The 23,691-nt window shown below is 48.0% G+C and overlaps 1 protein-coding gene across 1 annotated transcript in view; it reads right to left on the bottom strand.

Annotated features, from left to right (window-relative positions):
• Positions 1 to 2,067: 2,067 nt before the first annotated feature.
• LOC141026648 (uncharacterized) overlaps positions 2,068 to 23,691 on the bottom strand; it is a 136,114-nt gene continuing 114,490 nt past the window's right edge. The window contains exon 4 of the mRNA XM_073503488.1: positions 2,068 to 2,202. Within this exon, the coding sequence (XP_073359589.1) occupies positions 2,068 to 2,202 (135 nt within the window). The remainder of the gene's footprint in view (positions 2,203 to 23,691) is intronic.

Below are 23,691 nucleotides of genomic sequence, written 5' to 3'. Positions count from 1 at the left end.
GGTGTCTGAGTGTGAAAAAATACTAAACTAATCCAAGGGCTGAAAATTGATCATTTAGGTTTTTATCGACACCGAGGCACCCTAAAAGCCAAGGTTTTATCATTTAGGGTTTGACTCTTGGCTAACCAACCTCACCTCCTCCTCCTCCTCCTCCTCTTCTTCTTCGTCGTCTTCCTCTGATTAAATGGATTTCCAGGATGTAGGTGGATTCATGTGTATATATACACCTACACTAACTACTAGCCAACCAGTGTGTTTAGACTAGATCGGGGGGTATTGTCTTCTGTTGTGTCATTTTCATAGTTTCTTTCTGATCACAGTGGATGAGGAGCTTGATTGGTTACTTTAATGGCGGTCAGGGCCAGGCAGGGGAGGTGGGCAGGCAGGACAGGAGCGAGGTCAACGGCTCGTGGATGGCTCACACGTGGCCGCCCCCAGCTCCAATCGTGAGATTACGCAGGCAAATAAACAAAGAGGATCCTACTTAATTAACTACTGAGATACCCCGGCCAATGCATTAGTCGCAAGTACCCCATATGTCCTATTTTTAGCAAAGTCATGCTAAAATTCACGGAAAATTTCAGCATGACCTTTGCTGAAAATAGGACATATGGAGTACCCGAATTTGCCGGAATGGAAGTTAATCGACATTCCGGCAAACTCAAGGGCCTCTCGGGGTACCTGCAAAATCATTATCCCACCCCGCCCCACTGCAACCCCACAACACGACACGATGGTCGGAGACAAAACCCAGCAATATATCTTCTAGCCATTTGACTTAGTATGCCGGCTTTGGCATAGCAGAAAGCAAACTGAATAAAAATGACTTAGTATGCTGGCTTTGGCATAGCAGAAAGCAAACTGAATAAAAATGACTTAGTATGCTGGCTTTGGAAATAGCAGAAAGCAAACTGAATAAAAATGGTAGTTACTGTGCATATTCACACTAAACCACTAGCGGCCCTGAATACCCAATCCGGGAAGTCCTGCTGCACTATCATTTGAACCTAATTAGGTTCAAAACTCACTAAGCTTGTAGGTACAGTAAGTTAGTGTTCTAAGTATGAACTGAATAGTCATGCTGCACTAGTGGTTAACTGAACTGCAATAGTTCAGCAAAATGACTACTCTTTTCTGTCTTTGTGAACGAATTTGCTTTCCTGATCTGTTGGGTATAAAATAATTCCTATCAAGAATCGCAATATTATACCAGCTGTTAATACCATATGGATGAGAAAGATTTTACATTCAAATTTCTAAACAATGGCATAACAGTGTAAAGCATTCGACTTCAACCATTTGTATTGCTCAGAAATGTAGTGGAGTGTTACTTATGCCTACCAATCAAGGAAACACTCGTATTAAAATGAAATTGAGTTAGGAACCACTTTCAATACTAGTTTCTGAAACTGGAAATAATATTATTTGACCAATTGAAATAAGTTATATGGAAAATTTGCTACAAGAAATCATGTACTCCAGTCGGGCTTGGGCTGAGCATTTGATTATGGTTAATAGTTTACTGCTAAATAAATCAACAAACTTAGACATCCGTGTTAAACACCAAAGTGAGTGCAATGACAGCCAAGAAAATCCTGGTATGAGAGTAGATGGTTACAAGAGCACTAGAAATAACAGAATTTCATGATGTGGCTCTAGTGAAAAATGGCAGCTCACTTTTGTTATATGCTATAAACAATCATGCTATTGGGATTTGGTAATCTAAGGGCGCACACCAGCAAGAGCAGAGAAGTAGCATATCACTGGTGTAATGGAAGTTTATGGCCTAATGCCTTGGAACCAGACACATTTCCATAACTAGCAGCCCCAGCATATAATCAGTAAGATGCCCTACAACAGACACATTTCCTGAACAAAAACAAGTTTAGTCCACCACACCCTGAACAGGGGCATCACTAGGCAAGCAGCAATGTGTATCCACCAGTAGCCATGTTACTTATAGGTAATAATAACAGGAGCAAATACTACAAGTCTGTCTCTGTTTTCCTTGTGCAGCAACGAAGGAAGCTAGAGCAGAGCAGAGCAGACCTTGGTTGTGCGGGAGAGTCAAGGTGACTTCCTCGTCCAGCACGTCGTGGCCTTCCCCTTGCCCCTGCCGTTGCCGTGGTGGTGGTGGTGGCCCCTGCCGTTGCTGTGGTGGTGGTGGTCGCAGACGCAGTCGTGGTGCTCCGGTGGACGCGGCTGCATCAATCGTTTGAATTGACATTTAATCAAACACCTCACAGGCAAGAACAGAAGGTGGAGACAGAGAAGAGAGGGGATCGAGCAGAGAGAGAGAGGTCAAGGAGGAAGGAACAGAGAGGGAGAGGGCAGGGTGTGGTGGCTCACCGGTGACGTCGGAGGAGAGGCCCCGACGAGCACATCTACAGCGGCAAGCACGTCTATAGCGGCGAGTTCGGCTCTGCTTCCGCTTCGGCTCTGCTTCCCCGAGGAAGAAGAGGCGGAGGGGGGTGGAGGGGAGGACCGGGCGGCTGGGCGGGGCGGCCGGGCGAGGGCCTCACCTCGAACAGGACGGAGATGGTGGGGGCGGAAGGGCTCGTCGCCGCCGTGGCGAGGGTCGGAACGGGGGAGGCGGCGGCGGCGCGGGGGCGGCGGCGGCGCAGTACGGGTCGGGGCAGTGGGCGGGTCGGGGCAGCAGTGGGCGGGTGAGAGAGATGGGGAATATAGAAAAAAAATTAGGTGGGGGGGGGGAAGGGTTAGCAATGGCGCACCCCCGAGCGGTGCTCCATTAGAATTTTTTTATAGCAATGGCGCATCCCAGAGAGGTGCGCCATTAGTAATCTTTTTTTAATAGCAATGGCGCACCCCAGAGAGGTGCGCCATTAGTAATCTTTTTTTTTGTATAGCAATGGCGCTCGGGGGGGGGGAGGGAGGGGGAACCGAGCGAGGAGACAGGGGAGGGTGCGGTGGGTCGGCGGTGGCGGTGGAGCGGGGAAGGTGCGGGGGGTCGGCGGCGGCGGTGGAGCGGGGGAGGGTGCGGTGGGTGCTCGGCGGCGGTGGAGCGGGGAAGGGTGCGGGGGGTCGGCGGCGGCGGTGGAGCGGGGGAGGGTGCGGTGGGTGCTCCGCGGCGGTGGAGTGGGGAAGGGTGCAGGGGGTCGGCGGCGGCGGTGGAGCGGGGGAGGGTGGGGGGGTGTTCGGCGGCGAGGGGGATCTGGCGAGGGGGGATAGCGATCGAGATGGAGGGGGGTCGAGATCGAGTGTCCTCATGAATATTCAATATTTTTTCATATTGAATATGAAAAAATATCATCAAATTTGAAAAAATATTCATGAATTCAAAAAGTGCCCATGAAATTTAAAAATATTCATGAGTTCAAAAATATTAACAAATTCAATACTTTTTGTGAGTTAGAAATTCAATACCATAATAAACATAAATAAATATTCATGAGGACACTAGAACAGAAGAAATATCATTTCGATATGTCGAAATACAATCGAGAAATGAGGGCTACATTTTAAATACAATCGATCTTAGCTAGCTATCTGTTCACAATCTTCTTGCCCTTATTTTTCGTCAATGGAGTTCTTCTCTTGAACGGACGTCCTTTAGGTAGGGTGGTCCTGCTTCTTCTTGTGGTGTATGTTGGTACTTCATCGTCGTCGTCATGTTCCATCTTTGGGTCGCCGTACTTGTCGAAGTCTTGCTCATTGGCGACTCCATCCATTCCGATGATCTTCCTTTTGCCTCTCCTCACGAAACCACGACTGGGCTTTGACGGGTCGGTAATGAAGAAGCATTGGTCCACTTGGGAAGCCAGTACCCATGGCTCATTTTTGGCGGTGACGTTTGCACCCGCGGTCTTGGATTTGGCTTCAGGTATAACCATGGTGGTGAAATACCGGTCTTCATTTAGGACGCTCATGGCCCATCTGACAGGGAACATCGGGACCTTCTCTCCAGCGTAGCTCAGCTCCCAGATCTCCTCGATCCTTCCGTAGTATCTGTCCTTGTCGTTACCGGTGTAGGATTCCATCGTTACCCCGGAGTTCTGATAACCATCGCTCTTCATGTCCTTTCCCTCGATGTAGAATGTGTAGTCGTTGATATCGTACGCCTCATACGTCATCAGGTTGTGCTCGGCGCCCTGGACAAGGCGAATATGAGTTGTTCTTCCGCGGAAGAATCCTCATGTAAAGGGTACGACAAAAGCTTCTGCTTGAACCAACGCGTGAAACTTGAGTTGTGCTCTTTCATTATATCTCCGTCCGTCCTCTGTTGGCCTCGGTCATTGTACGTCTTCTCAATAAAGGTTTTGTGCTCTACCACCCAAGGACCGACCACGTCTATGTGTTGTAGCGTGACTAGGTTTGCTCTTTCAAAGTCGGCGAGTCGACCTTCGAAGTCGACATGCATTTCGCGGCGACCCTCACGGTGACCCCATCCAGCGAGCCTGCCGAGGTGCCTGTTGACGGGCAGACCAACGGGGTTCTCGATGCCTAGATAATTCGTGCAGTACGACATGCACTCTTCGGTCAGAAAGACCCTGGCTATGCTTCCCTCTGGACGTGACATGCTGCGACCGTATCCTTTGATGACACCATTCATCCTTTCGAACGGCATCATGATGTGCAGGAACGTCGGCCCGAGTTGGATGATATCCTCCACGATATGGACCAGCAGATGCACCATAACGTCGCAGAATGCGGGCGGGAAGTACATCTCAAGCTCGCATAGTATCACCACGATCTCTTCCTGTAGCCTTCTGAGCTGCCTCACGCCAACCGACTTCCGAGAGATGACGTCGAAAAAGTTGCATAGGCCAAATAGCGTTTCACGGACGTGCGCGTCCATGTCACGACCGGTTTTCCAATAAAACATTTATTGAGAAACCGATCCCTTTAACGGACCAGTAGAGAAGAATCCTTCTTACTGGTAGACAAATTCTTGATCACAGAAATATCCAGGAGTACTAAATATAATACAAGGTTGAGCGGAGGCTGCTCAACAATTTATTACAAGCACGCCAATATTATACATAAAGACGGATATGACACAAGGGCTATGGTGGCATAACTACTGACTCGTAATAAAAGTGGTGGTGGATATGTCACAGTGAAGTGGGTGACATGACTCCTAAATCTTATAGCTCATCGAGCGTCGGAGTGAGGCTCGAGGACTTTTATTGTGGGTGGCGGAAGCGTATATAATACAAGTGACCAAATTCAGGATCGCACGGGACTGACTGGGACTCCTCTAGGCGTCGGACTCGCTATCAAACTCATCATCCATGAGATCGCCTTCGTCAACATCTGGCCATATCAACAAGCCAGGTGAGTACTATGAAAGTACTCGCAAGACAGTTTGGACATAAGATATAACAAATGCAAACATGATGCACATGAGCAGATTAATAATGCACACTCCGATAATAAACTTGCACTGCATGGGAAATAAAAAGGAAGTCGGGTGCTAGTCCTCCCGAAATCCCAATGTAATACTGAAGGCCAATCGAGTGTCTGAAATGACTCCTCGAAAGGGTACAAACAAATTAACAATGCCGCAGTCGGGCGTCAGGGCGACACCACATAAAGGGCTTATAATGGAATATAAACGATAGTGCGTGCCACTGTCGGACGTCTGAGCGACATCACGGAAAGGGCTTACAACAAAAGTAAATAACGAGAGTGCCACAGTCGGACGTCTGAGCGACATCACATAAAGGGCTTATATCGAAAGTAAATAACAAGAGTGCCACAGTTGGACGTCTGAGCGACATCACATAAAGGGCTTATATAGAAAGTAAATAACAAGATTGCGACAGTCGGACGTCTGAGCGACATCACATAAAGGGCTTATATCAAAAGTAAATAACAAGAGTGCCACAGTCGGACGTCTGAGCGACATCACATAAAGGGCTTATATCAAAAGTAAATAACAAGAGTGCCACAGTCGGACGTCGGAGCGACATCACATAAAGGGCTTATATTTCATAACCCGATATTCCAGTAGCTCATGAAGTTAAATCATCTCAAGGAAATACTCAGGTACGAAATAATAAAATGGTTAGTCCATCCACAGGAATAACATTCAACCGGGTTTACCACTCAAGCTTGTTCACCGGGGATTTCCACGGGGACTGACACAGGGACTGACACTGAGACTGATATGGATACTGTTTGGATACATTGACCCAGGTCCTTGACCATGGACACGATGACTCGGAAGGTTTTGACTCTGCAGAGTTTGTACTCTTAACCACAGCCAACGGATTTCAGTAGTCACAAGGGACTAGTTCCGTTTACGTTATTTTAGGAGAAACACATCTAACCAGTACACACCCATTCCACATTCCGATGCCAGGAATCACCCTAGGCAACGTTCAAGAAAAACCTTGAGACGGGGAGGCTACAACCTCGCGTAGCATGGGATCAAATTTATATCGCGCGCTCTAAGGGGTGCCCCCCTCTCGGTCCCAACTGGAAACACCCATGCCCCCTGACCGGATGACTGGCTTTAATCCAAGGCCATGGAACCCTCATCCCGGCCCCTCTATTTGGTGTGTACAAGGAAAGAGGTTTGCAACTTACTAAACCGTATTCTTTGCAGAAAACATGTGGCAGCACGGAAAGGGGACGAACGGTAACGTGGCTCGGTCCACGTTAACGTCGGAGTTTAACGGTTGACATAAGACTGGCATGCTACAACAGTACCATCTTACTACCTCTCATGTCACCACATGATCAGGTCATCTCCCATCAAAAGATCACATCAAACTTCGAAGCACACGGGTAGTTGCCTTGCATGCAATGTAACACTTATTGATGCTCATATGCCATGCACAAACTATTCAAGCAAACATGCAAAACACTCATCATATCAAAGGTTCAAACATGCTTGCCTGGTTCGGAGAAGTCGGAGTCTAGCTCGGCGAAGTTCGCGGCTCCGTCACCTCCTCCGGAATCTACGGTATAAAGAAACCGTATACTAACGTGAAAACCATTGCGTGTATAAAAATTATTCCAAATTTTTTCCAAATAAATACAATTAAAAACTAGACGAAAATAGAAGACTGAAAAAAAAGAATCAATCAAAAGGCATCTTTTGTTAAAAAGATATAAGGGTTTTAGTCCAAGGACTAATCTGTGATGAAACAGAAAAGATCCAGGGGCTTGTTTGAAAAAGCAGAAAACACTTCGGTACGAAATACGCCAGCCCAGAGGGGAAAACACACTTTGCCCGAAGGCGCCTTCAGAAAACGGTTCGAAGGAAAAGAAAGAGAGGCTGTCGGGGGGGTCCCACCCGTCAGGTTCAAACTCCAACAGAGCTCGCCGGCGCCCGAAGGCTGCGGTGGTCGCCGGCGTTGATCCACGGCGAGGTAGGGTGATCGGAGGGTACCTACGGGTTCAGGGTGTTCTTCCGCGTCGGTGGGTGGTGGACTTGGCCGTCGGTGAGCACCACGTCGACGGCGACCTTATCTCTGGCGGACGGTGGTTCGGGCGAGGGTGGAACTCTCCGGTGGGTGCTGCAAACTCCAAATTAGGGCGCGGGTCAGAGAGGTGGATGCACTAGGAGGCTACTGGCATGAGTTGAGAGGCGGGGGTGCACGCACTGGAGCGAATCCTGCCGGATCCCGAAGCGGGTCGAGGCGGCCGGAGTTGAGGAAGAAGACCTCCTCGAGGCCTTCCTTGTGGCTTGGCGTGGTCCTTGTGGGGTGTAGGGATGGTGCGTGTTCGAGTTCGAGCTCGGGACCTCCTTTTATAGGCGATCCGAGGAGGTGGCCGTGAACGGGATAACGCCGGCAAGCAATTACAGCAAGGCAGAGGTCGGGCAGTAGGTTTAGGCGGTTGGGCATCACCGTGATGGTCTACTGGCACCGTTTCTCCGCTAAGATCTCGTTCGGACATGGATAATGCTCTGGTCCTCGACGGAACGGCCGTATGGGCAAAACGGCGGCAGGGAGCGCGCTCCGTGCCTCCCAGTTCATGACGACGGCTCTGCAGCGTGCACAGAGGAGGGGACGGCCACGCGGTGGTCTCTGGTGGCTTGGGCGGTGCTGGACGGCGCCGTCCCATGCTGCGCGTCTCTGGCAGCCGCAGCGGGTGCTGCTGCCGCCGCGCATGGGGCGATGCACCTCGGCCAGCTCGTCGCCGACGCCCGCAAGCATCCAGGCGACCGTGCGGCGCGGGGATAAGAAGGAGGAACAGGGCGCAACGTGCCACTGCAGCTACTGGCGAGATCGACATGGTGTTCTGAAGAAAACGACACTGGCTCTGAAACTATTTCTGAACTCTGAACTTCGACAGGTACAGTGCATGCCAGGTGTTCGACGATATGATTTGGGCACGAGGAAAAAAATTTGGAGCTGGGACTTGGTGAGGTGACCTCTTGATGCATCCAGAGGCTGCCTGAATTTTCTCAGATTTTTAGGAGAAGAAAACAAATGAATTTCACCAAATTTTGCAAATATGGCCCAAACTTGCAGCAAGCACATTTTGAAAATTTTGAACTGGAGACCAGTGGATCTTCCTGGGACTAGCCAGGAAAATTTGTTTGGAGGCAAAACTCAAAGGAGAAATAGTGGTTCCTTTGTAAATTTCCAAGGGTCAAAATAGAGGACATAAAAGGTTTTTGATTAGAAATAAATGGAGATAAAATCATGGGGAAGTTAAACTTGCTGGATTTGAAGTTTATCTTGACACAAAGTGGGGAGATGGCTTTTGGGAGGAGTTTTCAACTTAGGTTGAGGCAAGAGATAAATTTTGAGAAGGAAAGGATCACTCCATATGCCATAGAGCTATTTATAGAAGAAGAGATTTCCAAAAACTTTCCCAATTAAAAACATTTGTGTTGAGTCAACACAAGGTGAAAAACCTCCAAGAGCAAAGATCAAGTCTTGGATGAATCCAAACAAAATACTTGTCATAAAAGAATTTATTTTTTTGAGAAGGAGAGTCCTTTAGAAGAAAATTTAAATAACCTCCTTCAAATCAAATAAAGAACTTGATAAAACCAAACAAAAATTTTGGGTGTCACAACACCTACCCCCTTAGGAAAAATCTCGTCCCCGAGATTTCAGCTGATCCTCAAATAGATGTGGATACTCCGCCTGAAGAAAGTCCTCTGTTTCCCATGTTGCTTCATCCTCGGTGTGATTGCTCCACTGAACCATGAAAAATTTAATTGTTTTCTGACGGGTCCTCCTTTCAGACTCTTCCAATATTTTTATTGGCCGCTCTCTGTAGGTGAGGTCTGGTTGCATATCAATGCTCTCATGAGATACATGCTTTTCTGGGTTGCTCACACACTTCCTCAACTGTGAGACGTGGAACACGTCGTGGACGTCTGACAGCTCTTTGGGTAGGTCTAGCAGGTAGGCTACTGTGCCTCTTCGTGCAACCACACAGAAGGGTCCAATAAATCTTGGGGCTAGCTTTCCTTTAATTTTGAACCGTTGTAGGCCCCTCATAGGGGACACTCGTAGGTATACATATTCACCGGGTTCAAAGCTGACCTTACGATGTTTTTGGTCGTAATAGCTCTTTTGTCGGCTTTGAGCTGTCTTGAGTCGGTCCCTGATTTGTTTAACTTTCTCCTCGGCTTCCTTGGGCATGCCTGGGCCGAAGATACGACTGTCACCTATTTCTGACCAATTTAATGGGGTACGACATCTCCGTCCGTACAATGCTTCAAAAGGTGCCATTTGTAGGCTGGCTTGGTAACTGTTGTTGTACGCGAACTCGGCATATGGTAAGCTTTCCTCCCAACTGGTTCCATAGGTGAGAACAGAGGCTCTCAGCATGTCTTCTAGGATTTGGTTCACGCGTTTAGTTTGTCCATCAGTATGGGGGTGGTACGCTGTACTGAATGCCAGCTAAGTGCCCAGAGCTTGTTGTAAGTGATCCCAAAATTTAGAGACAAATTGAGTGCCCCGGTCGGATATTATGGTCTTTGGGACTCCATGCAGACAAACTATATGGGAGAGATAAAGTTTAGCAAGCTTCTGAGTGGAGTAGGTCGTCTTCACGGGAATGAAATGTGCTACCTTGGTTAGCCTATCTGTGATGACCCATATGGCATCATTTCCGCATTGTGATCGAGGTAGCCCGACGATAAAATCCATTCCAATCTTGTCCCATTTCCACTCAGGTATCCTGTTTGGCTGTAGCAGCCCTGCTGGTTTTTGGTGCTCGGCCTTAATGCGCTGACACGAATCACAACATGCAATGAATGTGGCTATATCCCTCTTCATATCGTGCCACCAAAATCTTTCCTGAATGTCTTTGTACATTTTGGTTCCTCTGGGGTGGATTGAATATGGGGCGGTGTGGCCTTCGGTTAGAATTTGTTGTTTGAGGCCCTCAATGTTTGGTACGCAAAGTCTGTCTCCGTACCATAATACTCCCTCTTTGTCTACGACGAACTCTGAAGCCTTGCCAAGGCTCACTTTTCTCTTTATACCTTCGATGCTGGGGTGTCCATGCTGAGCCTTCTTAATCTGTTCCATTAGGGTGGGTTGTATCTCCAGATTTGATACCTTGCCCTCGGCGACTATCACCATGTTGAGTTTGGCGAACTCCTGCTGAATTTCAGGCCTCAAATTCTGTGGACTGTCGTTGCCCGAGCGGGGGTTCCGACTAAGAGCGTCTGCCACTACATTTGCTTTCCCTGGATGGCAGTGAACGCCGACATCATAGTCCTTGACAAATTCCAACCAGCGCCGTTGTCGTAAGTTGAGTTCTGGTTGTGTGAAAATATATTTAAGGCTTTTATGGTCCGTATATATTTCACAACGATTTCCCAGCAAAAAGTGCCTCCACTCTTTGAGTGCATGGATGACTGCTACTAGCTCCAAGTCATGAGTAGGATAATTTTCTTCATGCTTCCGTAGTTGCCTGGAAGCATATGCGACAACTCTGCCGTCCTGCATCAATACGCACCCGAGGCCCTTCCGGGATGCGTGACAATACACTTCAAAGCTTTTGTGTATGTCCGGCACAACCGAAACTGGTGATGTTGTTAATTTCCTTTTGAGTTCTTGGAAACTTTTCTCGCACGCTTTAGTCCATACAAATTTCTTATCCTTCTTGAGTAACTGTGTCATTGGTTTTGCCACGGTGGAGAATCCTTCAATAAACCTTCGGTAATATCCTGCCATTCCTAGGAAACTTCGTACATCTGTTACGTTGGCTGGTGGTTTCCAGCCAAGAACGTCTTTCACTTTTTCTGGGTCTACGGCCACGCCCTCTTGGGTCAGTACATGGCCTAGAAAACCAACCTGTCTTAGCCAAAATTCACATTTGCTAAATTTGGCGTATAATTGATGTTTCCTTAATTCTCCCAGTACAATTCGGAGATGTTCAGCATGTTCTTCCGGTGTCTTTGAGTATACCAGAATATCATCAATGAACACCACTACAAATTTGTCCATAAATTTCATAAACACTTTGTTCATGAGGTGGACGAAATATGCGGGGGCGTTCGTCAGTCCAAACGGCATTACTGTGAACGCATATAATCCGTATCTGGAGGTGAATGTTGTCTTAGGGATATCTTCTGTCCGTACCTTTAATTGATGATATGCCGATCTTAAATCAATTTTTGAGAACACCTTGGCTTGTGCGAGCTGGTCAAATAAATCATTTATCCGGGGCATCGGATATTTGTTTTTGATGGTGACCATGTTGAGTGCTCAATAGTCTATACACAATCTCAGTGTCCGATCCTTTTTCTTGGCAAATAATACTGGTGAACCCCAAGGTGAGGAGCTGGCTCGTATAAATCCTTTGTCCAGTAATTCTTTTATTTGCTTCTTTAATTCTACCAACTCGGAGGGTGCCATTCTATAAGGTTTCTTGTAAATGGGGGTGGTGCCAGGTGCTAGTTCAATGCTGAACTCTATTTCCCGGTCTGGTGGCATGCCTGGTAGTTCTTCGGGAAATACGTCAGGAAATTCACACACCACTGGAACTTTTCTCAATTCTGAAATGTCCACCTTGTTCAACTTTGGTTGTCGTGACCGTGGTCTCTCTTGAGCTGCAACCTTTATTGTCTTGCCGTGATGATGAGTAAGAATCGTAGTCCGATTGAAACAGTCGATAAATCCCTTGTTGGTGGTTAACCAGTCCATTCCTAGGATAACATCCAGTCCTTTATTTTCCAACACGATGAGATTCGCCTGAAACTTTAGTCTTTCAAACTCAATAATCACACCTTGGCAGTAACTCTGAGTGATCTGCTTATTCCCGGGGGACTTGATGATCATGGACTTTTCCAAAGGAAGTATCGGAAAACGATGTTGCAAAACAAAACTCTTCGAAATGAACGAGTGAGAAGCTCCAGAATCAAACAAAACCGTGGCAGGTATTGTGTTGACAGGGAACGTACCGAGCACGATATCTGGGGCATTCTGTGCTTCCTCCTTGGTCACATGGTTCAAGTGACCCTTCTTGTGATTGTTGTTGGGGTTGAAGTTGTTACGCCTAGGGGCTGGATTATTTCCACCATTGTTCGGCTTGGGGGCCGAGTTCCTTGGCTTTGGGCACTGTTTGGCATAGTGTACTTCCTCTCCGCAAGCATAGCAAGTGACACCTGGGCGGTACGTAAAGTCCTTGTCCCTTGAATGAAAATGTTTGGTTGGCCTTAGAGCTGTGGTTGTGGATTTTCTGGCTTCATTCCTCTGAATATCAGTCTTGCTCCGGTTGTTGCGAGCATGAGTCGTCTTGTCCCTTTTTCGCTTGCGAATATCCTCCAGGCAGCGGCGCTCATTCTCCAATGTAATAGCCTTGTCAACCAGTGTTTTGAAGTCTGGAAAGGTGTGTACGACCAGTTGGCATTTAAGTGCTGGCGCCAGACCATCCAAATTTTTTTCCATCCTTTTATTCTTAGTCATATGCTCATCGTAGGCATAACGAGATAATTGAGTGAACTGACTGTTGTACTCAGTCACTGTCATGCCTCTCTGCTTGAGGTCATCAAACTCCCTTTTCTTGATCTTTATATTGCTCCTGGGGATGTGCGCCCCACGAAAACCTTCCTTAAACTCTTCCCAGGTGATGTTATGTTCATTGGGGTGCATGTGTAGAAAATTTTCCCACCATGCTGCAACTGCTCCAGTGAGGTAGTGAGGTGCATAAAGCACCTTCTCACGATCTGAACATTGTGCAATAATCAACTTCCTTTCGATGTCACGAAGCCAATCATCGGCCTCAAGCGGCCTATCAATGTGAGCGAACGTTGGAGGACGTGTCTTTTGTAGTTCAGACAACCTGGAATGCGGCTGGTATGGCTCACGGTGATTTCCCATATTGATAATGTGATTCATCATTTCCTGATGCTGCTGCTGGCTTTGTTCAAAAAGGCGGCATACTTGAGAAAATGCTGCCTCGCTGCCCTGCTGACTAGACTGCCCCTGTGTGAAGTTGTTGCTTGTCTGGGTTCCATAAACTTCTTCCTGTGGATTTGGCATGGAACGAGTCCAGGGACGAGGCATTTTCCACTCTGGGGTATTTTTTTGCAAAACTCATGAGAAGAACTGTGTGGCACAAGGAATAATTTCGCAAAGGCGAAAATTTAAAAGACCTCAAGATTTTTCAAGAAAAATACTTGATTGCGCATGGAGAAGGACTGCTTAGTACATATCTTACACGCGATTCGTAATTATACAATACATCACTCAGGATGTGCGTACACATTCCTAACATGTTATTTAGGCTAGTGCACTTCTCCGAGATCCTACATGATGCGCACACAAACTACTCCTCACCAAACCTAGGTACATATAAACATATCATACAAGCGGGTGCATCACACGGTCGCTAGGCGCACTCAGTCGGAGATGGTGAAAACTTCCCTCGGCCTGCCGAGGGTAAGACCCAGAGGTGCAGGAGACTCAACCTCCTCCTCCTCCCTAATAGGCTCCAGGCGCGTAGCACTGCGTTGAGGAGTTGGTGCGGGTGCGACAGGCGGTGCAGCTCTACTTGGAGTAGGAGCAATGACTTGGTCAAACTCCTCAGTGGTAGGCAGACGGCGAGTGGTGGCTAAAATGGCAGGTGTATAGGGTGCTGAGGACGAGACGAAAGTCAGTGGCGGTGCCATGTGGAGAAGCTCCCTCCTGTTGGCGGAACAGCCCCGAACTGAGTCCATACGGGCAGCCACAAGGTCGTCCACGAGGTTGTCGAAAGCTGCCTCAAGGGCTTTGAGATACTCAACAAGCATCTCGATAGCCTCATCTCTATCTCCCCTATGGCAGGCGAATGCATAGTGACAAGTATATGGCACATGGCATGGGAGGTAGCGGTAGCGACGAGTCTTCATCGTAGGAAGAACATCCCGAAGACGAGCTATCGCCTCACGGGCGGCCATCTGCATGGCATGCCTCTCCGTAGGCATGGCCCTTCCCACAAAACGGAAGTGGCGAGATGCAGAACGTCTTCCCTTGAATTGCACCACGGCCTGGTGCATAGACACGTCGTCGCTGAGCTTGTGCTGGTAAAGTGTGAACTCTGGACGAGTCGACGGCCCGATCGTGAGGTTGGTGATGGAGATGAGAAGCTTGACAAACCCCTCAGGCACATTGGCGAACACCCGCGACTCGCAGTCGTTGCCAGCCATCTGCAAAAGTAGGCAAAAATTCTGAATAGTCAAATCATAAATTTATGATGACTAACAGAAAATAGCTACATTTGCAAAATGCTGAAAAAGCACTAAATACGCTAATAACCGATTAGCGATCGCACCTAGTGGCCTCCTACAGTCAGCCTGGCTCTGATACCAAGCTTGTCACGACCGGTTTTCCAATAAAACAATTATTGAGAAACCGATCCCTTTAACGGACCAGTAGAGAAGAATCCTTCTTACTGGTAGACAAATTCTTGATCACAGAAATATCCAGGAGTACTAAATATAATACAAGGTTGAGCGGAGGCTGCTCAACAATTTATTACAAGCACGCCGATATTATACATAAAGGTGGATATGACACAAGGGGTATGGTGGCATAACTACTGACTCGTAATAAAAGTGGTGGTGGATATGTCACAGTGAAGTGGGTGATATGACTCTTAAATCTTACAGCTCATCGAGCGTCGGAGTGAGGCTCGAGGACTTTTATTGTGGGTGGCGGAAGCGTATATAATACAAGTGACCAAATTCAGGATCGCACGGGACTGACTGGGACTCCTCTAGGCGTCGGACTCGCTATCAAACTCATCATCCATGAGATCGCCTTCGTCAACATCTGGCCAAATCAACAAGCCAGGTGAGTACTATGAAAGTACTCGCAAGATAGTTGGACATAAGATATAACAAATGCAAACATGATGCACATGAGCAGATTAATAATGCACACTCCGATAATAAACTTGCAGTGCATGGGAAATAAAAAGGAAGTCGGGTGGTAGTCCTCCCGAAATCCCAATGTAATACTGAAGGCCAATCGAGTGTCTGAAATGACTCCTCGAAAGGGTACAAACAAATTAACAATGCTGCAATCGGGCGTCAGGGCGACACCACATAAAGGGCTTATAATGAAATATAAACGATAGTGCGTGCCACTGTCAGACGTCTGAGCGACATCACGGAAAGGGCTTACAACAAAAGTAAATAACGAGAGTGCCACAGTCGGACGTCTGAGCGACATCACATAAAGGGCTTATATCAAAAGTAAATAACAAGAGTGCCACAGTCGGACGTCTGAGCGACATCACATAAAGGGCTTATATCAAAAGTGAATAACAAGATTGCCACAGTCGGACGTCTGAGCGACATCACATAAAGGGCTTATATCAAAAGTAAATAACAAGAGTGCCACAGTCGGACGTCTGAGCGACATCACATAAAGGGCTTATATCAAAAGTAAATAACAAGAGTGCCACAGTCGGACGTCGGAGCGACATCACATAAAGGGCTTATATTTCATAACCCGATATTCCAGTAGCTCATGAAGTTAAATCATCTCAAGGAAATACTCAGGTACGAAATAATAAAATGGTTAGTCCATCCACAGGAATAACATTCAACCGGGTTTACCACTCAAGCTTGTTCACCGGGGATTTCCACGGGGACTGACACAGGGACTGACACTGAGACTGATATGGATACTGTTTGGATACATTGACCCAGGTCCTTGACCATGGACACGATGACTCGGAAGGTTTTGACTCTGCAGAGTTTGTACTCTTAACCACAACCAATGGATTTCAGTAGTCACAAGGGACTAGTTCCGTTTACGGTATTTTAGGAGAAACACATCTAACCAGTACACACCCATTCCACATTCTGATGCCAGGAATCACCCTAGGCAACGTTCAAGAAAAACCTTGAGACGGGGAGGCTACAACCTCGCGTAGCATGGGATCAAATTTATATCGCGCGCTCTAAGGGGTGCCCCCCTCTCGGTCCCAACCGGAAACACCCATGCCCCCTGACCGGATGACTGGCTTTAATCCAGGGCCATGGAACCCTCATCCCGGCCCCTCTATTTGGTGTGTACAAGGAAAGAGGTTTGCAACTTACTAAACCGTATTTTTTGCAGAAAACATGTGGCAGCACGGAAAGGGGACGAACGGTAACGTGGCTCGGTCCACATTAACGTCGGAGTTTAACGGTTGACATAAGACTGGCATGCTACAACAGTACCATCTTACTACCTCTCATGTCACCACATGATCAGTTCATCTCCCATCAAAAGATCACATCAAACTTCGAAGCACACGGGTAGTTGCCTTGCATGCAACGTAACACTTATTGATGCTCATATGCCATGCACAAACTATTCAAGCAAACATGCAAAACACTCATCATATCAAAGGTTCAAACATGCTTGCCTGGTTCGGAGAAGTCGGAGTCTAGCTCGGCGAAGTTCGCGGCTCCGTCACCTCCTCCGAAATCTACGGTATAAAGAAACGTTATACTAATGTGAAAACCGTTGCGTGTATAAAAATTATTCCAAATTTTTTACAAATAAATACTATAAAAAACTAGACGAAAATAGAAGACTGACAAAAAAAGAATCAATCAAAAAGCATCTTTTGTTAAAAAGATATAAGGGTTTTAGTCCAAGGACTAATCTGTGATGAAACAGAAAAGATCCAGGCCTTGTTTGAAAAAGCAGAAAACACTTCGGTACGAAATACGCCAGCCCAGAGGGGAAAACACAATTTGCCCGAAGGCGCCTTCAGAAAACGGTTCGAAGGAAAAGAAAGAGAGGCTGCCGAGGGGGTCCCACCCGTCAGGTTCAAACTCCAACAGAGCTCGCCGGCGCCCGAAGGCTGCGGTGGTCGTCGGCGTTGATCCACGGCGAGGTAGGGTGATCGGAGGGTACCTACGGGTTCAGGGTGTTCTTCCGCGTCGGTGGGTGGTGGACTTGGCCGTCGGTGAGCACCACGTCGACGGCGACCTTATCTCCGGCGGACGGTGGTTCGGGCGAGGGTGGAACTCTCCGGTGGGTGCTGCAAACTCCAAATTAGGGCGCGGGTCAGAGAGGTGGATGCACTAGGAGGCTACTGGCATGAGTTGAGAGGCGGGGGTGCACGCACTGGAGCGAATCCTGCCGGATCCCGAAGCGGGTCGAGGCGGCCGGAGTTGAGTAAGAAGACCTCCTCGAGGCCTTCCCTATGGCTTGGCGTGGTCCTTGTGGGGTGTAGGGATGGTGCGTGTTCGAGTTCGAGCTCGGGACCTCCTTTTATAGGCGATCCGAGGAGGTGGCCGTGAACGGGATAACACCGGCGAGCAATTACGGCGAGGCAGAGGTCGGGCAGTAGGTTTAGGCGGTTGGGCATCACCGTGACGGTCTACTGGCACCGTTTCTCCGCTAAGATCTCGGTCGGACATGGATAATGCTCTGGTCCTCGACGGAACGGCCGTACGGGCACAACGGCGGCAGGGAGCGCGCTCCGTGCCTCCCAGTTCACGACGTCGGCTCTGCAGCGTGCACAGAGGAGGGGACGGCCACGCGGTGGTCTCCGGTGGCTTGGGCGGTGCTGGACGGTGCCGTCCCACGCTACGCCTCTCTGGCAGCCGCAGCGGGTGCGGCTGCCGCCGCGCATGGGGCGATGGACCTCGGCCAGCGCGCCGCCGACGCCCGCAAGCGTCCAGGCGACCGTGCGGCGCGGGGATAAGAAGGAGGAATAGGGCGCAAGGTGCCACTGCAGCTACTGGCGAGATCGACATGGTGTTCTGAAGAAAACGACACTGGCTCTGAAACTGTTTCTGAACTCTGAACTTCGACAGGTATAGTGCATGCCAGGTGTTCGACGATATGATTTGGGCACGAGGAAAAAATTTCTGGAGCTGGGACTTGGTGAGGTGACCTCTTGATGCATCCAGAGGCTGCCTGAATTTTCTCAGATTTTTAGGAGAAGAAAACAAATGAATTTCACCAAATTTTGCAAATATGGCCCAAACTTGCAGCAAGCACATTTTGAAAATTTTGAACTGGAGACCAGTGGATCTTCCTAGATCTTGGTTGAGGGTTCTAAGGACTAGCCAGGGAAATTTGTTTGGAGGCAAAACTCAAAGGAGAAATAGTGGTTCCTTTGTAAATTTCCAAGGGTCAAAATAGAGGACAGAAAAGGTTTTTGATTAGAAATAAATGGAGATAAAATCATGGGGAAGTTAAACTAGCTGGATTTGAAGTTTATCTTGACACAAAGTGGGGAGATGGCTTTTGGGAGGAGTTTTCAACTTAGGTTGAGGCAAGAGATAAATTTTGAGAAGGAAAGGATCACTGCATATGCCATAGAGCTATTTATAGAAGAAAAGATTTCCAAAAACTTTCCCAATGAAAAACATTTGTGTTGAGTCAACACAAGGTGAAAAACCTCCAAGAGCAAAGATCAAGTCTTGGATGAATCCAAACAAAATACTTGTCATAAAAGAAATTTTTTTTTTAGAAGGAGAGTCCTTTAGAAGAAAAAATTAAATAACCTCCTTCAAATCAAATAAAGAACTTGATAAAACCAAACCAAATTTTTGGGTGTCACAGTCCATGATCCCACGGATTGCAACTGGAAGTTTCTGCCTCATCAGCACGTGATAGTCGTGAGACTTCATCCCGCTGAACTTCTGCTTCGCTGAGTCTAGGTATCTGCTTATCTTCCCCGTGTAACCGTAAGGAAGTTTTACTCCTACGAGGCAGGTGAAAAACTGATCGATCTCCTCCTGACTTAGAGTGAAGCACGCGGGAGGGAAGTCATTTCCAGTCTTCTTGGCCTTTTTGCCTTTGCGACGACTTTTCGTGTCCTGCTTCGCCTCATCATCATCATCATTAGCGTGAAGCTCCTCCCTGATGCCCATTGATTTCAAGTCTACCCTTGCTTTCGGCCCATCTTTGGTCCTCTCTGGCATGTTGAGCAGGGTACCAAGCAGACTCTCGCACACGTTCATCGTGATATGCATGACATCAAGGCTGTGAGGCACACGGTGGATCTTCCAGTACGGCAAGTCCCAGAAAATAGACCTCGTTTTCCATACCTTCAGCAGCGGCTCTTGCGCCTTTCGCTTTTTTCCCGGCTCTGGCGCCTTTTGCTTCTTTCCCGGCAGTGGGCAATCTTTCCAATTTTTCAACGGCTCATCTATTTCCTCGCCGCTCCTCATACGCGGGCGTCTTCGGGTTTTGGTTTCACCATCGAACAGATCCTTGCGTTTGCTCCATGAGTCATCGTCGCGAAGCCACCTTCGATGTCCCATGAACACGGTTTTCGAAGACCCGGGATCTCTATCTAGCTGGCGATACGTTGTGTCATCCATGCACCTGACGCATCCAGAAAATCCGTGGACCACCTGCCCCGCGAGATATCCGTAACCGAGATAGTTGTGCACCGTCGTGAGCAGTGCGGCTCTCATAGGGAAATATTCTTTCTCTGCGGCGTCCCACGTATTGGCTGGCGTTTTCCACAGCATGTCTAGCTCCTCTTTCAGCAGCCCCAGATACAGATTGATGTCGTTCCCTGGTTGTTTCGGCCCTTCAATTAGCATACTCATGTGAATGTACTTCCTCTTCATGCACAACCAGGGGGGAAGGTTGTACATCCACGCAAACACAGGCCAGGTGCTATGTGTGCTTCTCTGTCTACCAAACGGATTGACTCCATCGGTGCTCGCGCCCAGCACGATGTTCCTTGGATCGTTCCCAAATTCTGGGTGTTCGAAGTTCAACGCTTGCCACTAGCTCCCATCCTGAGGGTGACTCAGCATCTTGTCTTTTTTATTTATCTCCGGATCATTTGCGTCATCTTCTCGCTTCTGCTCCTCCCTATCCGTGTGCCAACGCAGGAGCTTTGCTACCTTAGGGTCCGCGAAATACCGCTGCAGACGAGGAGTGATCGGAAAGTACCACACCACTTTTCGAGGAGCTTTCTTCCTCTTCTTGCATCGAGTGACGCCGCACACCGGACATATGCTAGACTCCGCGTGCTCGTCCCGATAAATGATGCAATTGTTCATGCACACATGGTATTTCACGTGCGGTAAATCCAGAGGACACACGATTTTCTTCGCCTCCTCGAAACTGGTCGGGCACTTGTTCCCCTTGGGAAGACGTTCGTGCCAGAATGACATGTTCTCGTCGAAGCATGCGTCGGTCATTTTGTGTTTTAGCTTCATCTACAGAGCCATGAGCGTTACTTTCAGGTGGGTATCCTCGGGCCTGGATCCTTCATACAATGGAGTAACCGCATCTATCTCCAGTTGATCCAGCTTGGCTTTCTCTCGGGCGGCAGCTCTTGCGTTATCTGTCTGCTTGAGAAGCAGCTCTTGAATATGAGGGTCCTGCACCCAGCCCATCGATGGTCAATCGTCGTCTGCTCCGGCATCTTCATCTTCATGATCATGCCCTTCGTCTGCTCCGGCATCTTCCTCATCATCATGTCCGGCATCTTCTACATGATGACTGTGTACTGCATCTACTTCGTGATCATGCCTTGGAGATTCTTCGTCTTCTCACCCGCCCTCGCCATGGTTGTCTTCCTGCCCTTCCTCATTTCTTGCCGGTCGGCCCCCACGGACGACTTCATAATAATCTTCATCACCTTGCCACCGATAGCCATCCATGAAACCGCGCAAGAGCAGGTGGTCCCGCACCTGTACGGAATCCGGGTCCATAGGGCTCCTCAGCTTGCATCTTCGACACAGACATCTTATCTCCGTCTCGTTCTTTTGAAGCATCTCGGCCTTCGCGGAGCTCAAAAACCAATTCACGATGCCTTCGGTCATCGTGCGGACCATGGTCGCCTGCGGGGTAGAGCAAAACGATATTTTAGAACCAAGAAAAAATTTGGCATGACTTTGCCTAAAAATAGGACCAAAAAGAATGCATAGTGCCAAAATTCTCGCCGAAACGGAAATGAATCAACATTCCGGAAAAATATTGGCAACTATCGCATTTCAAATACCGGTACCTGCAAACACAAACATATATGCAACACCACAAACATATGCAACACCACAAACATACATAGATCTAGCTAGGCCATAAAAAGTGCATGTGCACGTTGTTGGAGGGAGAAAAAAGTAGATCTACAACATAAAGAAAGCTTTCCCCTTACTTACCTATCAAAAAAAGGTAATTTAACCACTTAATTTGGATGAATATATGGTGCAAATGAGGTGAGGAGGAGGAGGCAGCCGAGACAAGCTTGGAGGAGGAGGTGGAGAGAATGAAGTGGGGAAAGTGAGTGTGTTGGTGGTTGTCCAAAATATCTAGCTGGTCCCAGGTTACTAATGGCGCATCACCAACAAATGCGCCATTAGTAACCCTGGTTACTAATGCCGCACCAGCTGGCGGTGCGCCATTAGTAGTTTTGCAAAAAAAACAAAAAATGATAGTAGTGGCGCACGGGGTGACTGGTGCGCCATTACTAGTTAAAACTAGTAATGGCGCATTGTGCCACGGTGCGCCATTAGTATTTTTGGAAAAAAAACAAATTTTGTTAGTAGTGGCGCACTATGTTTGTGGTGCGCCATTAGTGAAGGAAATATGCCCTAGAGGCAATAATAAAGTTATTATTTATTTCCTTATATCATCATAAATGTTTATTGTTCATGCTAGAATTGTATTAACCGGATACATAATACATGTGTGAATACATAGACAAACAGAGTGTCACTAGTATGCCTCTACTTGACTAGCTCGTTGATCAAAGATGGTTAAGTTTCCTAGCCATTGACATGGGTTGTCATTTAATTAACGGGATCACGTATTTAGGAGAATGATGTGATTGACTTGACCCATTCCGTTAGCTTAGCACTCGATCGTTTAGTATGTTGCTATTGCTTTCTTCATGACTTATACATGTTCCTATGACTATGAGATTATGCAACTCCCGTTTACCGGAGGAACACTTTTTGTGCTACCAAACGTCACAACGTAACTGGGTGATTATAAAGGTTCTCTACAGGTGTCTCCAAAGGTACTTGTTGGGTTGGCGTATTTCGAGATTAGGATTTGTCACTCCGATTGTCGCAGAGGTATCTCTGGGCCCTCCCGGTAATGCACATCACTTAAGCCTTGCAAGCATTGCAACTAATGAGTTTGTTGTGGGATGATGTATTACGGAACGAGTAAAGAGACTTGCCGGTAACGAGATTGAACTAGGTATTGAGATACCGACGATCGAATCTCGGGCAAGTAACATACCGATGAGAAAGGGAACAACGTATGTTGTTATGCGGTCTGACCGATAAAGATCTTCGTAGAATATGTGGGAGCCAATATGAGCATCCAGGTTCCGCTATTGGTTATTGACCGGAGACGTGTCTCGGTCATGTCTACATAGTTCTCAAACCCGTAGGGTCCGCACGCTTAAAGTTCGATGACGATTATATTATGAGTTTATGTGTTTTGATGTACCGAAGGTAGTTCTGTGTTCCGGATGAGATCGGGGACATGACGAGGAGTCTCGAAATGGCCGAGACGTAAAGATCGATATATTGGACGACTATATTCGGACTTCGGAAAGGTTCCGAGTGATTCGGGTATTTATCGGAGTACCGGAGAGTTACGGGAATTCGCCGCGGAGAAGTATTGGTCCTTATTGGGCCATACGGGAATAGAGGAGAGAGGCCAAAAGGAAGGAGGCGCGCACCCCCCTCTGGTCCGAATTGGACAAGGGGTGCAGCCCCCTTTTCCTTCTCCCTCTCCCCCTCTTTCCTTCTCTCCTACTCCAACAAGAAAAGGAGGAGTCCTACTCCCCCCTTGGCGCGCCCTCCTCCTTGGCCGGCCGCCTCCCCCTTGCTCCTTTATATACGGGGGCAGGGGGGCACCCCATAGACACAACAATTGATCGTTTGATCTTTTAGCCGTGTGCGGTGCCCCCCTCCACCATAGTCCACCTCGATAATACTGTAGCGGTGCTTAGGCGAAGCCCTGCGTCGGTAGAACATCATCATAGTAACCACGCCGTCATGCTGACGAAACTCTCCCTCAACACTCGGCTGGATTGGAGTTCGAGGGACGTCATCGGGCTGAACGTGTGCTGAACTCGGAGGTGCCGTGCGTTCAGTACTTGATCGGTCGGATCATGAAGACGTACGGCTACATCAACCGCGTTGTGCTAACGCTTCCGCTTTCGGTCTATGAGGGTACGTAGACAACACTCTCCCCTCTCGTTCCTATGCATCACCATGATCTTGCGTGTGCGTAGGAATTTTTTTGAAATTACTACGTTCCCCAACAGTGGCATCCGAGCCTGATTTTATGCGTTGATGTTATATGCACGAGTAGAACACAA

Source organism: Aegilops tauschii, chromosome 7 (assembly GCF_002575655.3).
Source record: "Aegilops tauschii subsp. strangulata cultivar AL8/78 chromosome 7, Aet v6.0, whole genome shotgun sequence".
NCBI classification, from domain to species: domain Eukaryota; kingdom Viridiplantae; phylum Streptophyta; class Magnoliopsida; order Poales; family Poaceae; genus Aegilops; species Aegilops tauschii.
Note: the sequence above shows the minus strand (reverse complement) of the source record. Positions and strands in the feature narration are given on the sequence as shown.